The 20,274-nt window shown below is 58.5% G+C and overlaps 1 protein-coding gene across 8 annotated transcripts in view; it reads right to left on the bottom strand.

The window, feature by feature from the left end:
* Positions 1-368: 368 nt before the first annotated feature.
* Positions 369-20,274, bottom strand: part of Pacsin2 (protein kinase C and casein kinase substrate in neurons 2) — an 86,282-nt gene continuing 66,376 nt past the window's right edge. For 4 of the 8 annotated variants that reach the window (XM_063243776.1, XM_063243780.1, XM_063243778.1 and 1 more), the window contains 10 exons: positions 17,948-18,083; positions 15,445-15,601; positions 13,792-14,027; positions 12,333-12,488; positions 10,546-10,721; positions 9,048-9,168; positions 6,396-6,517; positions 5,162-5,284; positions 4,524-4,717; positions 369-3,242 (listed from right to left, as the gene is read on the bottom strand). In XM_063243776.1, coding sequence (XP_063099846.1) covers positions 3,130-3,242; positions 4,524-4,717; positions 5,162-5,284; positions 6,396-6,517; positions 9,048-9,168; positions 10,546-10,721; positions 12,333-12,488; positions 13,792-14,027; positions 15,445-15,601; positions 17,948-18,007 — 1,458 coding nt within the window. In that variant the 5' untranslated portion in view covers positions 18,008-18,083 and the 3' untranslated portion in view covers positions 369-3,129. The remainder of the gene's footprint in view (positions 3,243-4,523; positions 4,718-5,161; positions 5,285-6,395; positions 6,518-9,047; positions 9,169-10,545; positions 10,722-12,332; positions 12,489-13,791; positions 14,028-15,444; positions 15,602-17,947; positions 18,084-20,274) is intronic. The other 4 variants (XM_063243779.1, XM_063243782.1, XM_063243781.1 and 1 more) reach the window with 1 other exon arrangement.

Genomic DNA, 20,274 nt, shown 5'->3' with positions numbered 1-20,274 from the left:
AAAAGCTCTAACGGATATAACAGCAAGTGTGTTTGGGGTGTTAAATAGCTGACTACATCAATGTTTTTGGCTCATTGAACACAGATGTTTGCAGTCTCCCTGTTTGAATGTCCACCTTGTATTCTTTGATACTGTGATTTGAGCAACTATTTTTAAGATGATAATATGTAATCTATTAACAGGTGATTTCTGTTATGTTTTTTTTTTTTTTTTTGTAGTTCTGTATTACGTGTACCCTTACACCGCTTTGTTTTGTGTTTTTCTCTTTTTCCTCTTAAAAAAAAAAAAAATAAAAGAGCCCCTCGCCCACCACCGGGGAGTCCCAGTTGCTCCAGGCTGCTTGGACAAAATGCCATGGGCTGAGAAGCTCAGACGCGACAAAATTTCACTTTTATTTTTTTACATTTAGTTTCTTTCAACAGACATTTGTCAGAGCCCTGGAGGCTGGAGGTCCAAGAACACAGAGCAGGCAGCATTCACAGCTGACTGCTGCTTTCTGAGAAGGCACTTTTTAGCTGCTTCCCCCCACGAAGGAGACCAGTGAGGGCTCTCCTCCGAGAATGGCATTAATCCCGGCTGTGCGGGCCTCTCCCTCCTGACGTAAGCACAGTCCGAAGGCCCCAGCTGCTACGTGTCATCGCCATTAGGGTGGTGATTCCGACATGGGTCTCTAGCACAGTGGTGACCCTTGACCCCCATGCTAGGAGATGGCCACTCCTGCTGGGAACGAGCCTGACACTTCATCTGCAGGCCAGGTCACTCCAGCTCACCTGCTTCCTCCTGGGCACAGCACTGTGCTGCTCTCCTCGGTGCCCCAGGACACTGCTGCTGCTTCCTCCCAGAAGCCAGACCCAAGGTCAGTGCCCGTTCACAGGGGCACCATGCTCAGGGATAGGCACAGGGCTCCTGCAGTGTCCAGAGATGCAGGGAGGGCACACACTGAACCTCCTTGATGAGGCAGAGGCCATTGTGGGTCTGGGGAGCAGAGGGAGGCAGCCTGGAGCAGGCTTGGATGCAGAAATGGGGAGGAGCCTGGGGTACCTGTGGGCCAGGGTGGCCGCTGGCTGGGTCTCTGGGCTTCTGGACAGCTGGCCACTGCCTTGGCCGTCCGCCAGTGGTTCAGACACCTGCTAGGGCTGAGGCCCAAGCCGAGGCGGCCAGGCCTCCTCCTGTGAGGACAGGGCATGCACTGCTCTGGAAGTAGGGAGATGGCTCCGGGACACATAGGGTGGGTACAATGTCCCAGAACCCACCAAGCGCAGCCAACAGCCCTCCAGGCTCTCCTGGCCCTCTGGTGTCAGAATGACAGGTCCCTCTCTGAGCGTGTGGCAGCTCCCCAAGGGAAAGTGTCTCTTCATCTCTGTCCCAGCACCAGAGTCTGGCACACAGTAGGTGCTTAAACGGCACCTGCAGGGGCCTCCCTCTGCAGCCCAAGGCTGGGGCAGACAGAAGCTGCTGTCTACGCTGGGCAGCTAGTTGTCTGCTGATGGTCTCTGCCATTCTCACAGCAGGTGGCTAGATGGTCGAGAAGCCTGCTCTGCCCTGAGTGTGGGCAGATGCAGCGGGGTGGCTGTGCACCTCACTCCTGTAGGCCCCCAGGAATGCTCTGTGCTCATGGCAGCTGTCACCTGTCCCTGCCCTGTCCGAACTGCCTAGGCACCTAGGGCTGCCGAGTTCTCCAGGGTTACACGGCTTTAGGAGACCTGGCTCCTCTGAAGGAACGGAAACGGAAAAGGGAGCCGGCCTGCGCACAGGACACCTAGAGAGGAGTGCTCTGCCTGTAACACAAGCAGAGCGGAGCTCAAGGCCCAGCAAGTACTCGGGGAAATATGTTCCGGGAGGACCACAGGGCCGGGGTTGCAGGTCATATTCTGCTGCTGGGGCTGGTGGGGGAAATGTCACCCAGGAGTCCCTGTCCGTGGGAGACCAGGTCAAACAATGGGTTCAGGGGCCCTAGCCCTGCTCAGATACAAGGGGGTGACTCAGAATGACGGGTCTCCCCGGCAGACACTCGGCAAGGGCCTTCCGCACACCTGAGATCGACTGTTTATTGATTTTGCTTGAAGATGCCATACACTGAAAGGAGCTATTATTAACTTAAAAGACGTGACAGCTGCTGGTGGATCTGCACCGCAGGATGGGGGCTGCTGCTGGGATTTTCACAACAGTCCCTGACTCGGGCCCAGGGAGCTACCTGCAGACAGCAAACAGCACAGCAGCTGCGACAGTGGTGGAGGACACTGCTGTCCCCGCTAATGCAATGAAGGCCCTTCCTGCCACCCACTCATGAGGAGTGACGAAGCCCGCGGTAACCGCGCAGACAGCGTTTTACAGCTCTCCACAGTGCGAGGCCCCAGGCCTCACACTCAGATTCTGTGAACAGCAAGTGACATATACAGGTATGCACAGGGCACATGAGCCCTGCAGAGCATCTGGGTCCCAGGAGCCCCTGCTGGCAAGCCGGCCTCACTTCATCTCCCAAATCACTGATACCAGTGAATGTGTGGGCAGATGAGCTCTGTGCAGAAAGCGAGTGAGACTCATCTGGCGATCGGTCGGCAGCTACAGGAGTGCGGTGTGAGGTTTCCTCCGCTGGCCTTGTGCATCATCGAAACCCCTCTGTGGTGCGCCTCACGCTGCTCACAGCCTCTGGCTGTGGGTGTCACCTGTCCCCACGCCCGGAGCCCTTGTGTCCTGGAGGCTGGTTCAGTGCCCTCTGGAGCCCACACATGAGAAGTGTAACTGGACAGTTTTTAAATTAAAACCTTCAGAATCTTCACTTGGTAAAGGGCGTAAGGTCTGTCTACTGAGCTAGCGGGCAGCAGGCTGGTGAGAGGACAGTCTGTGGAGGAAGAACGAGCCCCACCTGCAGAGCTGCAGAAGGTGAGGTTGAGGAGCCTTGGACTGTGCTGCCAGGTGGGCAGTGCTGGCTCACCCTCCACGCTGCCCTCCAGTGTGGAGCCCCGGGTGCACTTGGAAAGGGGCTGAGTTTCCAGGAGCTACGACCAGCTCCTCTGCCTTCCAAGCACACCAGGAAGCAAGCTCAAGGGGGCTGGCGTGGTGAGCAGGTGGGGCGCCTGCCCCCAGGCTGCAGGGACCGCTGCTCGGGGGCTGGCCTGCCATGGCCCATCACTGGATGGCCTCCACGTAGTTGGCAGGGTACAAGCCGACCTGCCCACTGTCCAAGCGTCCTTTGCACCAGCCCTGTTCATCCTCATCCTCTATTTTGGTCAGCTCATCGCCTGCAAGATGAAGGAGAGTGGGTCTAAGTTAGAGGGTGGGAGATGCTGGCTGCAGGCTGAGCTGCGTGCCCTGTGATGCTGTGGCCCCAAGGAGGAGCTGGCATACTCCCAGGGGCGGGGCAAGTGCCTGGTTCATCCTCCACCGGCTGGCCTAAGATGCAGCCCGGGCACAGTGGCTTCTCCGCACTAAAGGAACAGCTCTCTCACCCTGACCTGGGAGCACGGGGCTCACAGGTGCCGCAGTGGCTCCTATGGATATGCAGAGCCAGAGGGCTCCAGTCCTGGCCAACAGGAAAGCTGTGACACCTGTGCTCTCCGTCAGGGGCACGGGTGAGACGTGGTAAGCATCCGCAATGAGAAAGCAATCCACCGAGCAGGTCACAGGGCACGCTGCAGTCCCGACTGGGGAGAGGGTTTAAAGGCACAAAGAGTGCTGAGGGGAGGCGCTCACAGCGTGGCACTTGCCTAGGATGTGCAGGGCACTGGGGCTTGGGCCCCACTGCAGCAAAAGATCCCCAGTGCAAGAGCCCCTGTTGAGCAACCCCGAGGACAGGGGTCACGCAGTCGGCAGACCCCACTGAGAGTGCAGGGGATGAGCTGGGGGGCAGCACCAGGCTGGGTCGCTAAGTTCAGGCCCAGCTCTGCACCATGGCCACAGCCAGAGCACTGTCATCCCTGGGCCCGCCCCGGTGGGCCAGGCCTCTCCACCCTCTCAGACAGGCTAAGACAGCGCTTTCCAACTGAGGCTTGCAGCTTCCTGGTAAACTGGACCAAGTTTTTAAAAAGCAGACAAGACAGGAGACCTGCACAAGACAGGAGGACAGCACACACGGCTGAGGGACACCCATTTAAACCTGCCTCTGAGCCACAGGGCACAGGTGGCTGTGGAATGAGCATGGGACAGATGTTGGGTCCTACAAGGCCCAGCCTGGCTGGCCCCTGCTCTCCAGGGGACCCCCACACCAGCTGGGAGCTGCAGAAGGGGAGGCCACATTGAGGGACCTGGGGGCTGGCGGCTCTCAGTGTGTGGGGCTGGGCCCGGTGGTCACAGTCAGCATGTCCCCAGCAGCCTCACCAGTATCCCCCCGAGTTCTGCCAGTGAGGGTAGGGGCCCTGGGAAGGCATGGGGTACCTGCTACTTTTTGAAACCAAGAAAAAGCGTGTCACAGAGAGGATCCACACCAGACACTCACAGGAACTTATCAGATTTTGAGAAGGAAGAAGACTCAGTTCTCCGTCAGCCAGGAAACCTTAGCCTCAGGCAGCCGAGGAGCCACCTACCGGCCTTGAAGCTCAGCTCGTCATGCTCCTGTCCCTCGTAGTCGTACAGGGCCCGGACACGCACTCCTGTGCCCGAGGTGGCATCCTCATCGAACGGGTTGGAGTCGCCATTGGCATCCGTGGAGAAGGGGTTGCTGGACTCCTCATCGGACCAGTCAGCCGGGTAGCTCTGAGTCTTCTCGAAGCTGCTCACACTGTGACAAGGGAGCAGACGCAGCCCTGAGCAGGAGCCGGCAGAAGACAGAGCCCCACCCCAAGGGAGCAGGTGTGACAGCCCCGGGTCTGAGGGCACCTCCTCCTGGTGAGGGCCATGAGGATGTGGAGCTCGCTCACCCGAGGCTGCGGCAGGACACCCCACAGCCATGCCTGCAGGGTGCACAGTGTGCGTATCTGCCCTTGTCGGGGCCTGGTGGGTTATCAGAGGGCAGAAAGCCCCCACTGGAGTGGGGTGCTAGCTGTGCCCTCCCTGAGATGCGCAGAGGCGGGAGGTGCCCGTGGGGGCACCAGTGTGTGCCTTCTTGCAAGCTCTGCCACAGTGCGTGGTGGGGGTCAGGACCAGAGCCCAAGAGAGCCCTCAGGACAGAGAGGGATGCGGAGCGAGTGAGGGAGAAATCAGAGGGAAGCGCTTCTTCACCCACTTTTTGGTCCTAATGTCCTCCTTCTCGCTGACGGTGCTGCCCGTGTCATCCTCGTCTTCGAAGGGGTTGTAGCTGGACTGTGACTGGGCAGGCTGGATGGGGTTGCCCGGGACACTAAGGTGGCTGTGAGGAGAGACAGCACACTCAGGACTGGCACGGCCGGCACGGCTGCCACTGCAGGGCCTGTGCAGCAGGAGGAGTGCAGTGTCCACGCCCTGCACTTCAGCCCCAGCGCATCGGGCATCGGAGAGAAGCAGCTCCCCTCCTCTGCTGCATCACCACAGATGGGCCCTGGCATGGGACGGCCACCAGCCGGGCTCCTGGCACATTCCCTGCCCTGTCCCTTGGGGTGCAAGCCTGAGTAAGGGCCAGCATCCCAGCACTCTCTGTACACTGGACTCAGGGACAGGCTCACTGCATGGCCTTCTCTGGGGGCACGGGCCCTCCCGCTCTGGAGACCCAGTCAGTCCTCACCACTCCACTGCCACCAGGGCTGGGAGGGAGGGAAGCACGGGATCACCGCAGCACCAGAGGGACCCAAGAGGCCACAGCGCTGCCTGCTTGTGCCCATGCAGAGGCTGTGCCTGAAACTCGTCCTGTGTGCACAGCAGACGAATGACCGCCTGGAGCCTGGAGGCTGTATCTGCAGCTACAGAACCCCTGGCACCCTGGGCGGAGGCCTTCCTCGAAGTCCTGTCACCAGGAGCCTGTGACTAAGCATGGAAGGTCAGCAGTAGCACGTACTTTCCAGAAGGTTCTAACGAAGACAGTGCCACCTCTCCTACCCTCAATTCACATTCAGCCCAAAACTAAGTCAGGAATAAGCCACTTGCTTAGTGAGCGGGTGACCTGCAAAGGGACGCCTGATGCCCCGTTGTGGTGGCCTTGGCTGACCGGCACCAGGAAGGAGGGAGCACCTGGCCCGGCATTGCCTGTACCCAGCTCTGTCTGCGCAGCGCACACCCTGGTGCCGCCCTCTCCTGGGCCGAGGGCGGAGTCTGGCTCAGAACTCCCTCTCTAACCTCAAGCAGCTGCAGCCCTAGGCAGAAAGATGACCTTGAGAGACGCCTTAGGGCCAAAGCCAGAGTGCATCAGTGTAGGAATCTTTGGGAAGGGGTGACGGGGAGGCTGATGCCCCGGCACCACAGGGCATCTGCCAAGTATCCAAGCTGGTGGTGCTGTCCGTGACCAAGCAGGCCTGGGTCCTCTGGGTGGAGGCTGCACCGGTGCTCACCTGCCGGCCTTGTTCAGAACGGCCTGGTCCCCCATCTGACTGATGCCTGTCAGGGTCACTCCGTCGGCAGCCTTCTTCTTCTCCCTCCGGCTGAGAGTTCGATTCAGATCTGCGGACCACTCCTGGGCAACAAGGGTGGAGGGAGAGACGTCAGGATGTCCACAGGTGGACATCACAGAGGCCCCCTGCCCTGTGCATCAGTGGTGTTGAGCCTCGTGGGCTCTGTGCTCCTGCCTTCCCAAGAGACCTCAGGCTCCTCTCCACCCCTGCACCCGTCCCCCTCCAGCAGTTAGAGGGACTCCTGGGGAGGCCTGGGGTTTGGCCTCGTACAGTCCCAGGGGCCACACCCGTGGCAGCCCTGCCTCCTGAGACAAGCAGACTTCCCATGACACAGGGCCACAACAGAACAGACCAGCTGCCTAAATCCCATCCCTGCCCACCACGGCGCTCAGCCTCCAGCCCCTTCAGGCCTCGCAGGCTGACAGGAGCTAGCACACTGGAAAGCCTGGCCACAGCACTGAGTCCTGTCCTGAAGCACTTCAGGCCTTTCCCACTTATAGCCTGAGTTCTGGGTCATGGGGGTGACAGCGGGCTGCAGAGACCTGAGCACCTGGAACTGAACCACGGACTACAAAGAACATTGGGACACAGTGGCCCGGACATCTCCAAAGTGGCACAGGCACGGGCCCTGGTCCCTTTCCCCCAGAGCACTGCCAACTCCCCAGCGCGGAGCAAGCTTGGGGCAACTGTGCTGAGACAGGGAGGGTTAACCGAGAAGGTCCTGACGCTCCGCACGTGCGGGCACTGGCTTTAGGGTCCTTCCCTCGCCTCTCGCTTACCAGTCGGCCTGATTAAAACCCGGCATCCCTCTGCCCGCAGCTCTGCTCCCACTCGTGACAGATCCTCAAGGTCAGGGCCATCTTAGAAATGTCAGGTTGAAGGCATCTATTTGTCAGATGAGGAAACTGAGCGCAGAAGGGAACAGGGACTGACCTGTACACTATGTGAGGTAGACCTAGGCTCCGAACCCTGAATCCAGGTCACCCTAACAGTGAGTACAGATCCACCTGATCAGGTGGCTTCCACAGACAACAGGCCCAGCATCTGCCACTGTGAAGGGCCGGCCGCCTGCCCTTCACTGTCAACCCTGACAGAGCTGCCTCACTTCTCCGCAGCACAGACTGTCCCACACACAGGGCATGGGGCGAGGACACCCGGGAATTAGCCACAAAACAGACACTTACTTCATCCTGGTGGCATGGAAAATAAAAACAAATAATTTCATTAGACGAAGTCTGATATGGTCCTGAATCAACAGCAAAAGTGTGCAGAAGGGACGGGGGGCACTGGTTCCTGCCTGGGAGCCACCAAATACCATGAGGCCCTCGTCAGGGCCCTCCCTGCAGGGAGACAGCCTGAAGCTGTTTCTGCTCATGGCTCCCGTAGCTGGCACCTCTGAGGACCCTGGGGAGCTTCACATTTAGGGTTGCTGTGAACCCCCATAGGCTGAACTCCCTGCAACGCCCCGTAGTCAAGCTGAGTACACCCTTGCCCAGGGATCCCAGGAAGGAAAGGCTGCCTGCCATGCTCAGGAAAGCCCCACCCTTAAGCTGCCCAGAGCCAGGGTGGAGAGCACCCACACCCCCTGCTGGGAGGCACTGGGCAGTGCAGGGTACACTCAGCAATAGTGACCCACTCAGCCATATGCAGACCTTGTGAGGTCCAGAAAACACAAGGGCAGGACTGAGGAGTGACATGAGGACAGGTAGAGAAGGGGCCGAGGACCTAGCAATAGTCACCACTGAGGCTCCAGGGCTGGGCTGAAAGATCCAAATGGCCAGGCCATTGCCCTGGCCCTACCCATGGGTGTCACTCTCATCTGACAGCAGGAAAAGGGAGCCATGGAAAGCACAAGGGGTTTGCTCTAATGCCATGGCTGCTGGGTCGGGCGCTGGGGGCAGGCTGCACCTGGGCTCTGGCCCTTTCCTGAGGAAGGCACTGGCCACAGCCCCACGGGGCTCTTCCCAGGGTTTGGAGGGGCCACTAACACGACATACTCAGCCAGTCACAAGGAACTGGCCAGTGAGATCCCTGGCCAGTGACGTCTACCTTGCTGTCAGGGCCTTGTGGGGCCTGGTGATCCAACTCTAGATCGGACAATTCCACATTGTCAGACCTTTGCCTGCAAGGTAAAGACCCTGGAAGGGCCAGAGTCACAAAATGGGGAACGGCACAGCTTGTCCTAAACCAAGATCCATGGGTTTCTGCTCCAGGTATCCACAAAGCCCCAGATGAGGAACAAGGCTTCCTACAGCTCCACGGGAGCTGGGGCACTGGCTGCTCTCTCCTAGCCAGCTGGTAAGGGGATCCCAAGCTCCAAGAACTTGCTGCTGGGTCACAGGGAAGGCACTGCTGACGGTCAGCAGGCAACAGTTGTGCTCCTCAGCAGGAAGCGCACTGGCCCCTTCCGGAGAGCCTAAAGAGGCCTCAGGCAATGCCTGCTGAGCACGCCACCCGTCGGTATCTCAGCTGCACACGTCGGTATCTCAGCTGCACACATCTAGCACCCCGGAACACAGCCAACACCCGAACAGACGTGGGTGTGCAGCTCACCTGGAACCAGGGGTCATGGGCAACTGCGCCTCCTCTTACCTCGAACTGCGGCCAGTTCATGGCCATGCCCGGCCCGTGATTGGCTCGGAACCACCGCAGGTCCTCCACTGCGTCAGCTGCTTTGATGCTCTGTTCCAAGTCACGGTAAATGGTTTTGTAGCTAAATCAGAGGAAGAACCATGACTTTGTGGGAGGCAGAGAACCGGGAACATTCATCCCAGTCCGATGCTGCCGACTGCAGGCCCCGAAGTCTCTGCACCTCACATGCGTCTACTTCCCAGACAGACCAGGAAAGTCCGTCAGCTGCGCACCCAGCTCTGCCCCGCCTCGGAGGCAGCGTGTGGACCAGGCAGAGTCCGGGACAGACAACTGCGCGGTGTCAGAAGCCCCAGCCCCTCCAGCTGAGAGCCAGCCTAGGCCACTTAGAAGATCTCAAACAAAACACGGGAAGGGTGAGACACAGTTCAGTGTGGGCCCTGGGTTCAACCCCAGGACCAAAGTACAGGGAGGGAGGAAGACAGAAGTCTGGAAGACACACAGGGAAAACAAGGGCTAACAGCGGGGAGAGATGGCTGAGGTTTGGGGCAGGGGGGCACAGCTGGGGGAGCGGAGGACAGTGGCAGGCACCAGAAGCCTTCCCGGGAGCACGGCCCGGCTCACTCTCTGAGCTTGAACTTCTGGCCTCTAGAACTGGGAGGAGGAAAGGCCCAGAGGTGGGGACTCTGCCCTAGGAAGCAACTATGCCACCTGGGCCAGGGGAGGTTCCCAGGGGAGTTCTAGACAAATGTGCCTGCACATGGCACAGGTCACACACAGAACTGGCCGCGGTCCCAGCCTCGCCCCTTGTCTGCCGTGCAGCAGTCTGCAAGCCTTGGAACCTAACCCAGCCTCAGTCCCCTCGTTGTCCTCTACAAGATGTCACAGTGGCAGAGTAGCTGTGTGATAATTACTGCTTTCTGTTTCTTTTATAAAGACAACAAAGGGAGTGTAAAGTCCCATTCACTATAGGTCTTAGCCCGAGATTTATTTGTCAAGGGCTCTGCCATGTGGACGACAGAGGCAGACGCCTGTCTGTGCCTGTCAGGATGGACCTCAAGCCTGAAAGGGGCCTTGGGACTGAAGCTGAGCACAGCACCGAGACAGCATGGCTTCCGGGTCACAGTGTGGTGCCCTCACAGGGCCTGTGCTGCCTCTGGGGCCTAGAACCCCGAGAAACCATGGCTGAGCTAGCAGCAAGGACAAGAGGGACTGTCCTGGGTGGGACACTCTCCCCCAGGAAGATGTCAGACCCACTCACCGTGGCTGCTCTGGCTGAGCTCGGAACTCACAGTGCCCACTCCCTGCCCAGACCCAGGGCAGAGTGAGCCCCACCTTGCCTGCCCTGCCAGATGGCCTGCAGGCCACCACCCCAGCTGGCTGCCCTGCACTGGGACAGGTGGGCTCAGCACAGCACCCGAGGGGGAGCTCTGGCGAAATGTCACCCGAGGCCTGCAGCACAGTACCCAAGTGTCCCCTCTGGCGTCGTGGGGACTCCTACCTGGCCGAGTTTGACAGGTCCAGGTGCTTCTGGACCTCCAGGAGGACCTCCCGGAAGAAGCGCAGCCGCTTCTCCTCCATCTGCTGGCACTGCTCGAACACCTGCTCCATGTTCTCCATGTACTGCGGTGTGGCCTGGTCCAGCTCCTTCAGGGCCTTCTCGTACTTGTCCTTGCTCTATGCACAACGCAGGCAGAGACAGGGCTCAGTCCCCCTACCTCACCCACCTTCCTGCAGCATCTCAGCTCCTGGAGCGGGAGCTCTGGAGTCAGAGACTCTGAGGCTTGGCCTGGGGGAGCCACACCACTGCCACCCAGGAGCGAGGTCAGATGGGTTCAGGGAGGGGAAGTCACCCTGGAGTCTATCATGCTGCCAGGCCCTCTGGGCCTCGGCCCTGCCCAGCAGGAGTGGCTCAGGGTCACCTCAGAAGCAAGGTCATAGTGCTACGTGCCAGATGGGGCTGGGCCGGAGTCCCCAAGTGCTCGCTTATTTTCCTGGGGCCTCACTTTCTGTATCAGAAAATTCAGAGATTTAAACAAAAGGCACACAGCTATAGGAATTGGGCATTTGCAGAGTCCTCGTGCTTGTCCTTCAGGACACATTGCTGCTGCTTCTCCAACAGTCCCCAAGAAGGCTTTTATGAGCCAGGAAATAGGAAGAGCAATGTGGCTTTTGTCAAGAGTCCAGGGACAGCTGGAAAACACCTGTGACTCCTGGGAAGCAGCTGAAGCGAGCGCCTGACAGGACATGTTCGGGTCAGTGATGCCCGCAGACTCCAGGGTGCCGTCCCTCTGTGCCCCGCCGGCCCACAGCTCTGCAGGCCAGCTGGTCTGGGAATGACGGAAGGGCTGGGGTCACTGCTTCAGTACAAGGCTTTCTACTCTAAGACCCTGAGAAATGACTGACCGGCCAGGCATCCCCCCAGAGCTCTGCCTGCTCCCTGCCATGCACAGGCCTTCTAAGGAGGGATGGGGCCCTCCCCGAGGTCCAGGCTGAAATATCTCTGCTCCCCCAGGACCCCAGATCCGCTCCCCCAACCCTGCTCAGGCCACTGCACACCCAGTGACCCTTTTTTCAAAGCCTCTCCAGGTTTTTGAGGGTGATGTCACCAGCTCCAGGGTCCCGCCCCTGCACCTGGGGTTCTTGGTGCCCTCTGGGCCCTCTCAGACAGTCATGTGGGCTTCTCGGAGCACAGGGAAGTCCCTGCCAGGCCTGCACAGAGCTGCAAAGCCCAGCAGTTACTCAGCAGTGCAGCAGTGCTGCCCCGGGCCCATGGTCCTGACCCCCCTGTGGTGGCCACACTCAGCCCTGAGAATGGTGCCTCCTGCAAGCTCTGACAGTGCCATAAGGTGGACATACCTGTCTTGGTCCTGTGCTGACTGCGCCTGACCTGGCCCTACCCCAGTACAGGCCGAGGGTCATGGCTATCCAGAAATCCTACACAAAGCACGTACGCTTGGGAACCTTCTCCGAGGACACGCCCCACTCCCTGCACGAGTGGTGCCTCCTTGCAGCAACGCCCACTTCAAGGTTCTCAGCGGAGCCCAACACGCCACTGCGCTACCCTCTCCCCAGCTCTAGGCTCTGTCCTTCACTGGCAGCCAGTGTAATGGCTGTGAGAAAGGCCAGCTCCAAGGTGCTGTCTGTAAGGCCCTAAGAGCAGGGACGGGGCTCTGCAGATTTGACCCTCTGTGCAGCCACCCAGACAAGCAACTGCCACAGTTTACCACATGCCAGACACATGAACAAGTGCCACAGTGACGCTGGAGAAACGAACGTGTGATCTACCTTCAGGACATCTTGCTTGCATTTCTCTATTTTGTCTTGCAGCTTCTTGAGCTGCTCTGGGTTGAGCGAGGGGTCTGACTTGCTATTGGCTTCTCGGGAGATGGCCAGCTTCTCCTCTTTGCAAGCTGCATGGTAGGCTTTCTTCGATGTTTCTACCTACGGGGAGAGCAAGTCCGGAATGGCAGAGCGCTGACAGTCAGGTTCTCACCAAAGGGCACATGGCACACGGTGTGGGTGCTGTCAAGGTGAGGACAGGCAGGACACACTGCACAATCCGTCACTGTGACTAGTTGCGACAAATGACGCTGCTCTGGGTCATGTGTGGCTCCAGGCACTGGGAACATAGCAGAGGACCGAGGGCCTGCACTTTAAAGAAGCTTCTAGTTGATTTGAGGGAGCCAAACGCAGGGGACAATGAAACACTTTTGGGAGGTACTGAGAGGTATGGAAGAAAAGCTAGCAGGGAAGACAGGACACAGCACGGGAGGAAGGCTGGATTTTACACGAAATGGGGAGAAGGGACAGCTGAGAAGACACAGGCCCAAAACAAGGAGGAAGAGGAAGGGCAGTGTGTGCCCAGGAAGCTGCAAAGCACAAACTCAAGTAAGTGAGGGACGGGGCTGTGCTGGAAGGCACAACCGCCAGGTTTCAATGCCTACTTCATACAGGCGCACACAGATACACACCTACTGCACCCACTGGTTTAAAAGAAGTCTCCTTATGTGAAGTACAGCCACAGACGCTCTCTAGACAGACAGACAGACAGAGAGAGAGAGAGAGAGAGAGAGAGAGAGAGAGAGAGACAAGTGGGAAGCAACTGCCCCCTTGAGGTTGGGAGCAGTTTAATTCCTACTGGTGCAGGCGAGGCAGGACAGACAGGAGAGGTGGCAAGATGCAAGATGCAAAGGGAAGCCTGTGACAGCCACGGAGGGAGGCGAGCTCCGAAGCTTCTGAGGATGGCTCAGCAGCTCTGGGTCATGCCTGGTGGTGGAGCAGCAGGCCTGGTGAGCAGTGGGGGGAGCTGCAGGGAGGTGCGGGGCACAAACTGGGGTTGGGGCTGGGATGGCAGGAGGACAGCCTCAGCTAGCCAGGGCCTGAGGGAGCCAGTGACTCTGCCTCCAACTTTTAGAAGGAGGAGTAGCAGCATCGCTGGCAAACTGGGGAGAAAGCCACGAGGGAGAAAGAACAAGTGTAAGTTGATGCATGCTCCCGGTCTAAAGGGACAGGCGCGTCGCTGACAGACAGGTGCCCAGGCAGGGCAAGCACTGCCAGCGACGGGAGCCGAGATCCGAGCTCTCCACACTGACCAGTGTGGTCCTGCGTCCTGCTCTGCACGAAGAGCTGCTGTTGCTCTGCCATGGATGATAGCCACAGGAGGCCCTGGGCGCAGGGAAGGCAGTACTGCCCAGGGCAGTCAGCGGTAGGAAGCTGGCTAGGAAGCGGCAGGGGAGGGAGGTACCTCTTTCAGCTTCTTGGCCCAGGGTTTCTGCGCTTTTCGGAAGCTGTCCTCGGCTTCCTTGGTCTCCTTGAAGCCTCCCATCATCTGCTTGTGAAAGGCTTCTTTCTGCCAGTTCTTAATCTTCTCAAAGTCCTCGTTCATGAGCAAGGCCTTCACGTCCAGGTGTAGCTCGCTGACCCCTTCTGCCTCGGACATGAAGGACACCCAGGCCTTCTCCACAGTCCCATACTGTGGCCCTGACACAGGAGAGGTAAGAGGTTACTAACACCAGCAAAGGACTTCACTAGAATGGAGCAACCTAGTCCTTGCATACTTCCTGTGCTTATATACACTGAAATCTCTGCATCTTGAGAGCCAGTTGTCAGACAGAATGGCAGCCTGCTGAGGTGAGCTGCCTCCTCTGCTCCCAGCGGCTCCAAGGCCCCCCCACCTGGTCTACTCTCCACCCAGCCTCCTGCCAGCCCGACGCTGTGACCCTTCAGGACGGAGAAAGGAGTGGAGGAGACTTGAACCTCCAGGGACCCTTGTGCGAATCTCTGGGAAGGTCTGGGCGCCTCATTCCCTCCTCACTGTCGCAGTCCACAAGGCTTGGGAAAGAAATCCCGATCTGGGCTGTCATTTAAGGGTGAGGGGCGGCAAGAACTACGGCGAAGCTGAGGATGAGAAACAAGAGACCCGGGCTGGGACCCTGAGATGGTCACAGAGAGCGGCAGTCACTGAACCAGGCACTGACAGACTAGAGTGGGGCACAAGACTCTCAGGCTTCAGGTCGGCAGAAGTGTGGCCTTCTGAACTCATAATGCATTAAGACTATAAAGTGAGCATGCTCTAAGGCCTGCTTGGTCAGCACTGGTGTGGACACATCCACAAGGTGAGCATGGCAAAGGTGACAGCGGAGCTAAAGCAGTGACGGCTGCCATCAGCTGAGCAAGGTAACCTGTCTCTGCTGCTCTGTTATCCAGGCAGCTCCCTAGCTGGGGCCACCACGCTGCAGCAGGGCTGCGCTTGTGCCCTCACATGGCCTGCTTCAGCATCAGGGGCAAGGACAGGGAGCCTCTGCTGACCCTCACCAGCAACCTGGTTTCCCTGAATGGCCAGGGTGGAAGGCCAGCCCTATACATTCAGAGGAGCTCAGGGAAGCTGCCCCTGCCCAGGAAATCCCACCATCACCCAGCTCCCCAGGGCTGGCAAGTGTGACTCCCACAGAAGTATCTGTGACAGATCTCACCCCTCTGAGCATCTCTGGAAGGAGAGAAGGGCAAACCTCCAGCAGGGAACACCTGCAGTCACACCCAGCTGCTGTCACTACCCAGTGTCACCTGACTTCCCACAGGGCCGGGCTCTTGGGGCTAGAACACAAGGTGCTGGCCAGCAAGGTGTCTGCACCTGCAGGAGCTGCGTCACGCGCGAGCCCTTAGCAGCAGTTGCTGTCCTGTTGCAGGTCAGCCCAGGGCCTACGTGTGTTCTAAGGATGACCAGCATCAGAAGATGAGCCACGAGGGCTGTACAGAGGGCAGTCTGGTGCCCCCAGGGAGATGCAACGGCAGTTCACATGGCCTGAGCCTGTGAGGTGCCCGGCACCCTGTGGGCCTCCCAACGCGCGATACGCACTCCCACCTGTGCCTCCCAGGACAGGAGCCCGGCCATCCGTACCCTTCTCCACGAGTTGCCGCCAGCGCCGGGCCCACTCAGTGAGCTGCAGTGCGTAGGACTTCTCGATGCGCGCGCGCTCATGCAGGCAGTTCATGAGGTCGCTGCACAGGCGGTGGCCATCGTCGATCCTCTTCACGGTCCGCTTATAGTTCCCAACCTGAGAGACAGACAGCAGGCTGTGAGGCGGAGGCTGCCCCTGTGCCAGTCTCCGCGGGTGGCAGCCTGCCCCTGCTGCTGCACCAGGAGCCCCGTGCTCTCCCCAGCGCTTGAGCTGCTTCTGCTTTTGTTAACAACAGAAACAGTCAGAGGACAGGGACCTCTAGATGAACCCCAGGCCAGGGTTCATACCAGAACCCACGGGCAGGGAGGAAGGCAGAAGCCCACAGTGCAGGCCTTGGGTGCCGGGGGACTCTCACAGTGGGGCACCCAGGGAAGGCTTTCCAGAGTTGGTGACATCCCAGATGGCAGAACTAACACCCAGGCTTTGTCGAGGGCCAGGTGAGTTTCCCCTCCTTTCTTCCCCATGTAGAAAGGAGAAAGTAGCTAACCCAAACTAGAAATAATCAGGATAACTGAGAAAATGCTAGGATGACTGGGGTGGAAATCAAAATGCTCATTGTGCATCATTCTTTGAGCTGCTCACTTCAAAGGTCCCAGGCACCTGTCACCGAGCACCACAGGAAACGAGACAGAGAAAGGACCTATCACCCATCCTCCTTCCTCTCCAGCACTTTCCAAGCCTCACAGCCACTCTTCCGTGCTGCCTCTCCCAGCCACACTTCCCTGGGGTACCCCGGCGCTCTGTGCCTATGCTTCACTCAGTCTGGAGGCCCCTTGAGGGCACATGAATGTGCGCCTGCTTTTGCACAAAGGGCTGCTGTGCCCCTCTGCAGTGCAGCCCGGACACTCTCGGGTCTCTCTGTCCTACGCTGAGTGAGCTAGGTGAGGAGGGGCCCGTGACAGTGCCTTGCGCAAGGCCATAGCCTCCCACCTGCCCTGGGGGACCAGGGAGCACTGCTATGGGATAGTAAGCATGCAGCAAACTTCTGGGTGGGGGTTAGGGTTTAGAGAGGAAATGTCCACCGAAGGCTCATGGTATGAAGCCTTGGTCCCCAGTGTCCGAGCTGGGGCTTTTGGAAGATGGGACCTGGGGTCTCTAACTCCATCTGGGTTTAGCCATGGATGAATTCATATTTGACAGCATCAGGGGAATGTTGGAACCTTAGGCAGTGGGGCCTTACTGAGGGAGTGGGTCATGGGGATTTGTCCCCGGGGGTCACGTCTTGCCCCTGGCCCCTTTTCTTTGGCTAAGGTGATAACCCCTCCTATGGGATCCTGAATCCTGCCATCAGCAAAGACCCCAGAGGCTGTGGGCCTGGACCACCTCCCCTCAAGGCTGTAACTTCGCAAGGCCAGCACGGCTCAGGGCTGGGCCCTTGTTCCTGCTCTCTTCGGCCCCTGGCAGCCCAGCTGTGGCCGGGCAGTGCCTCCTCAGCAGGCTGGCGGTGGGCAGCTCCTGGGCTAGCCTTGAGCTTGAGCAACCCTGCAGCATCCCTCAAGTGGGGATTACAGGCGTGCACCACCACATCCAGTCACTTGGCTCCTTTAAATTGCAGTAGCAGATGGTGCTTGATTTCAGACAAAAATCACACATCTTATTAGTTTTGGCAAGCTACTTCATGCCATCCCTGACAAACACCAGGGTATTTCATCTCCATCCATCTCTGGAGCCTCCTGCTTCAAGACGGCACCTAGAGGGCACCAATGGCTGCGCGGCCCTGCTCTGGCAGCCTCTGCTGTGGCTGATATCCCCTTTACCTATAAAGAGCCTGAGGACCTGCCCGTGATCACACAGCTAGCTACTGCACAGCTGGGACAGAGTCCAGATCTTTCCAGCTGCAAAGTGTTCTTTCCACAAACCTACAACTGCCAGAAACCACCAGTGGTTTTGTCGGGGGGGGGGAGGGGGGCAAAGCCGATCGGAAGCTTTCTCTTAGACAGTCGGCAGGAAGACAGTGAGGCTCAGGAGGAATGACTTCCATCAACAAGAGGCAGCTCTGCAGCCCATGGGCAGATATTCTCGCCCTCTGGACAGCGGCCAGCACCGTAATGAGGATGTCATGTCACTCCTGGCCATGGTCCCACGCGAGACTCCAAAGCAGAATCTCGCAGGTGGAGCCCAGCATGCTGCTCCCAATCACTAAACGTGACTCCCATGCTACTCCCAGCAGCTAGACATACAAACACCTTTGAATGGACGGATGGGAGGACCTCTAACCTCTCCAAGTAGCAAGGGAGCCTACCCCACTGCTCTCAAGAGAGCTGGGCACACGGGCTGGCTGGCACACAGCGCCACCTCTTCCCTGCTACCTTTGAGGTTGAACTGCAAGTGTCTGGCAGGTGTGGGGGATGTGCGTCTTGTCCCTCGTCCCCACCAGCAGCACAGAGCCTGTCGGGCGTCCTCGGCCTGGACTCTGCGCTCTCCAGAAGAGAAGAGCATTACCTCCCAGAAGCTGTCGCTGCACACTTCTACTCCAGTGGAATCGTCGTAAGTGACAGACATCTCTCCAAGTGGGGAGGGCAGCAGCCAATGCCGAGGCTCAGGGTCCGCTCCAGATGCTCAGGATCTGCAGGAAGACCTAGATGAGAACAGACTGCTGTGCTTTTCACAATCCCAAGGCAAGAAAGCAAGTCAGCCTCATCTAAGAACTTCCCGTCTCCACCTCTGCTTCTCACGCAGAACAGTCTAAAGCATGGCCTTCGAGTGGGAGAAGCAACACACTGGTCAGCTCTGGCACTGACGTGTGTGCTTCACATTACCAAGGAGACCTCACCTCTTCTGAAAAGCTGGAGTACTCACTGAAGGGTAGTTCACATTCTCAGCCACACATGGCTCCCCTCCCTGAGTGTTGCCCAAGGACAGGAGAGGTGCACACAGAGAAGAGGCCTAGCAGGCCATCTCTATCCGAGGTTTGCCCTGGGGGTGCCCATCTTATCCATCCCTGTTGGGCAGGAGACCCAGCGGTCGGGATCACTCCCAGGTTCCACCCCCAAGCCCACCCTCCAGAGCGCCTCAGCCAGAGGAGCCCCAGATTCGGATTCCCCCATGAGGCTCAGCTAGAAAGAGGAAGACGTTCCAGTTGCTTCTGAGCGATGGTCAGGGATCTGCAGGCCAGGCCAGAGTGAAGGGGCGATCACCTGCCCTCCAGGGCCCTGTCTGCAGCCCGGACGAGGCTACTGCCTCACCTGCCTTCCCACATCCTGCACTCCCCAGCCAGCAGGCCGTGTAACAAGGCTGGGGAGGAGGGCCAACGGCAGCCTGGCCTGCTGTCCCACAGAGGGCTTTGCTCTGGGAGCTCCTTTGTCCTTTTAAGCGGCACTTTAGTTCCTCCTTATATACAGTTGCGTCTAGAAAACACACACGGTCCCAGGCCAGCCTGGCATGCAGTATCATGCCTCAAAAATATCCAAGGACAAGGTGACACAGGTCTCCACAGACAGGTGACACAGGCAGGAGGGGCCCAGAACCAGGGCTGGAACCTTAGCGGGTGGTCTAGCACTTGAGGAACCCCAAAGAAGGCGAGGCTCCTTTGGAATGTGGGCACCTGGCCTGCAGTCCACAGCACTGTCACAGACACAAAGACTTTGGGAACTCTCTAAGTTTCCATTGACCTCTTATGTCAGATGGTTCTGAAACAGCCAGGTGTGGTGGTGCACGCCCGTAATCCCAGCACTCAGGAGGCTGAGGCAGGATTTCTGGGGTCAAGGCCAGGCCTGGCTACCATAGGAAGACCCTGTGTCAAAGTTAAGAAATAAATTTTTAAATGGTCCAGAAGTATTACTCTCAGCTATTAGAGGAACATGAACGTGGTGTTTTAATACAAATACTAGTTCTACCCGAGGAATTCATACACAGCACAGGCCAGGGGAAGATGGAGACTTGCTCCCTTAGCACATTCCCAGGCAGAGCTGCCCTGCTGGTTCCCAGACCTCAAGGAGAGCCAGCAGGAAGCGGCTTTCAGAAATTACTGTCCAAGCGGGATGTGGGGCGCATGCCTATAACCCCAGTACCAGGGATGCTGTGATGGAGGACTGCTGCCAGTCCAAGGTCAGGTGGGCTATACAGTGAGCTCAAGGCCCGCCTGACCTGTGTGAGACCCTGTCTCAAAATGACCAGGGTAATGAGACCAGACTGAGGTGATGAGAGTGAAGATGCAAACGCCCTCGGGAAACCTCGGGCTCAGAGGTCAGAGAACACCAGGTGTGACCCCAGCTCTACCACTGACCATCCAGGTGAACGGAAAATCCCGGCATTTCCCAGCCACGTTCCCAGCTCTGCCTCACTGTGTGCACGCAGGGGATAACGGGACTTCGAAGGCCCCAGGACCTCTGGCTTCCCTCTGGTTGGAGCGCTGCTCCTGGCTAGCATCCTGGACTCCACATGTCCTCTCTGCTTCTGTCAGCCCCACCTGACTGTCACAAAGGCTGCACCACACACACCTGACTGCTGTCACAGCACTGGGAGAGCAGGAAGTACATCTAACAGAAAAACACCACCCCCAGGGGCCTGGAGTGCGGCCCAAGCAGCACTTCCTAAGCCCTGTTCCGCCTGCAGCAGTGCTGTCCCACCCGCCCCCCACTGCATCTCAGTCTCTGGGACTCCCTGGTGCAGGTTCTGCTGCTCTGGTGACGGCTCAGGGCAGCAGCTGTCTCCAGGCAGCCTCTCAATCAAATGGGAAGAGGTCCTAAGGCTGTACAAGGATTAGCAGGGGCAAATGAAAGCTGTCTGGTGTATGTCTGACCTTCCCAAAGTGGTGGCCAGATGGGCAT

This window comes from Cavia porcellus, unplaced genomic scaffold (genome assembly GCF_034190915.1).
Source record: "Cavia porcellus strain 051 isolate PalLab524CR breed Dunkin Hartley unplaced genomic scaffold, mCavPor4.1 scaffold_40, whole genome shotgun sequence".
NCBI lineage: Eukaryota > Metazoa > Chordata > Mammalia > Rodentia > Caviidae > Cavia > Cavia porcellus.
This window is presented reverse-complemented; position numbering and strand designations above follow the sequence as displayed.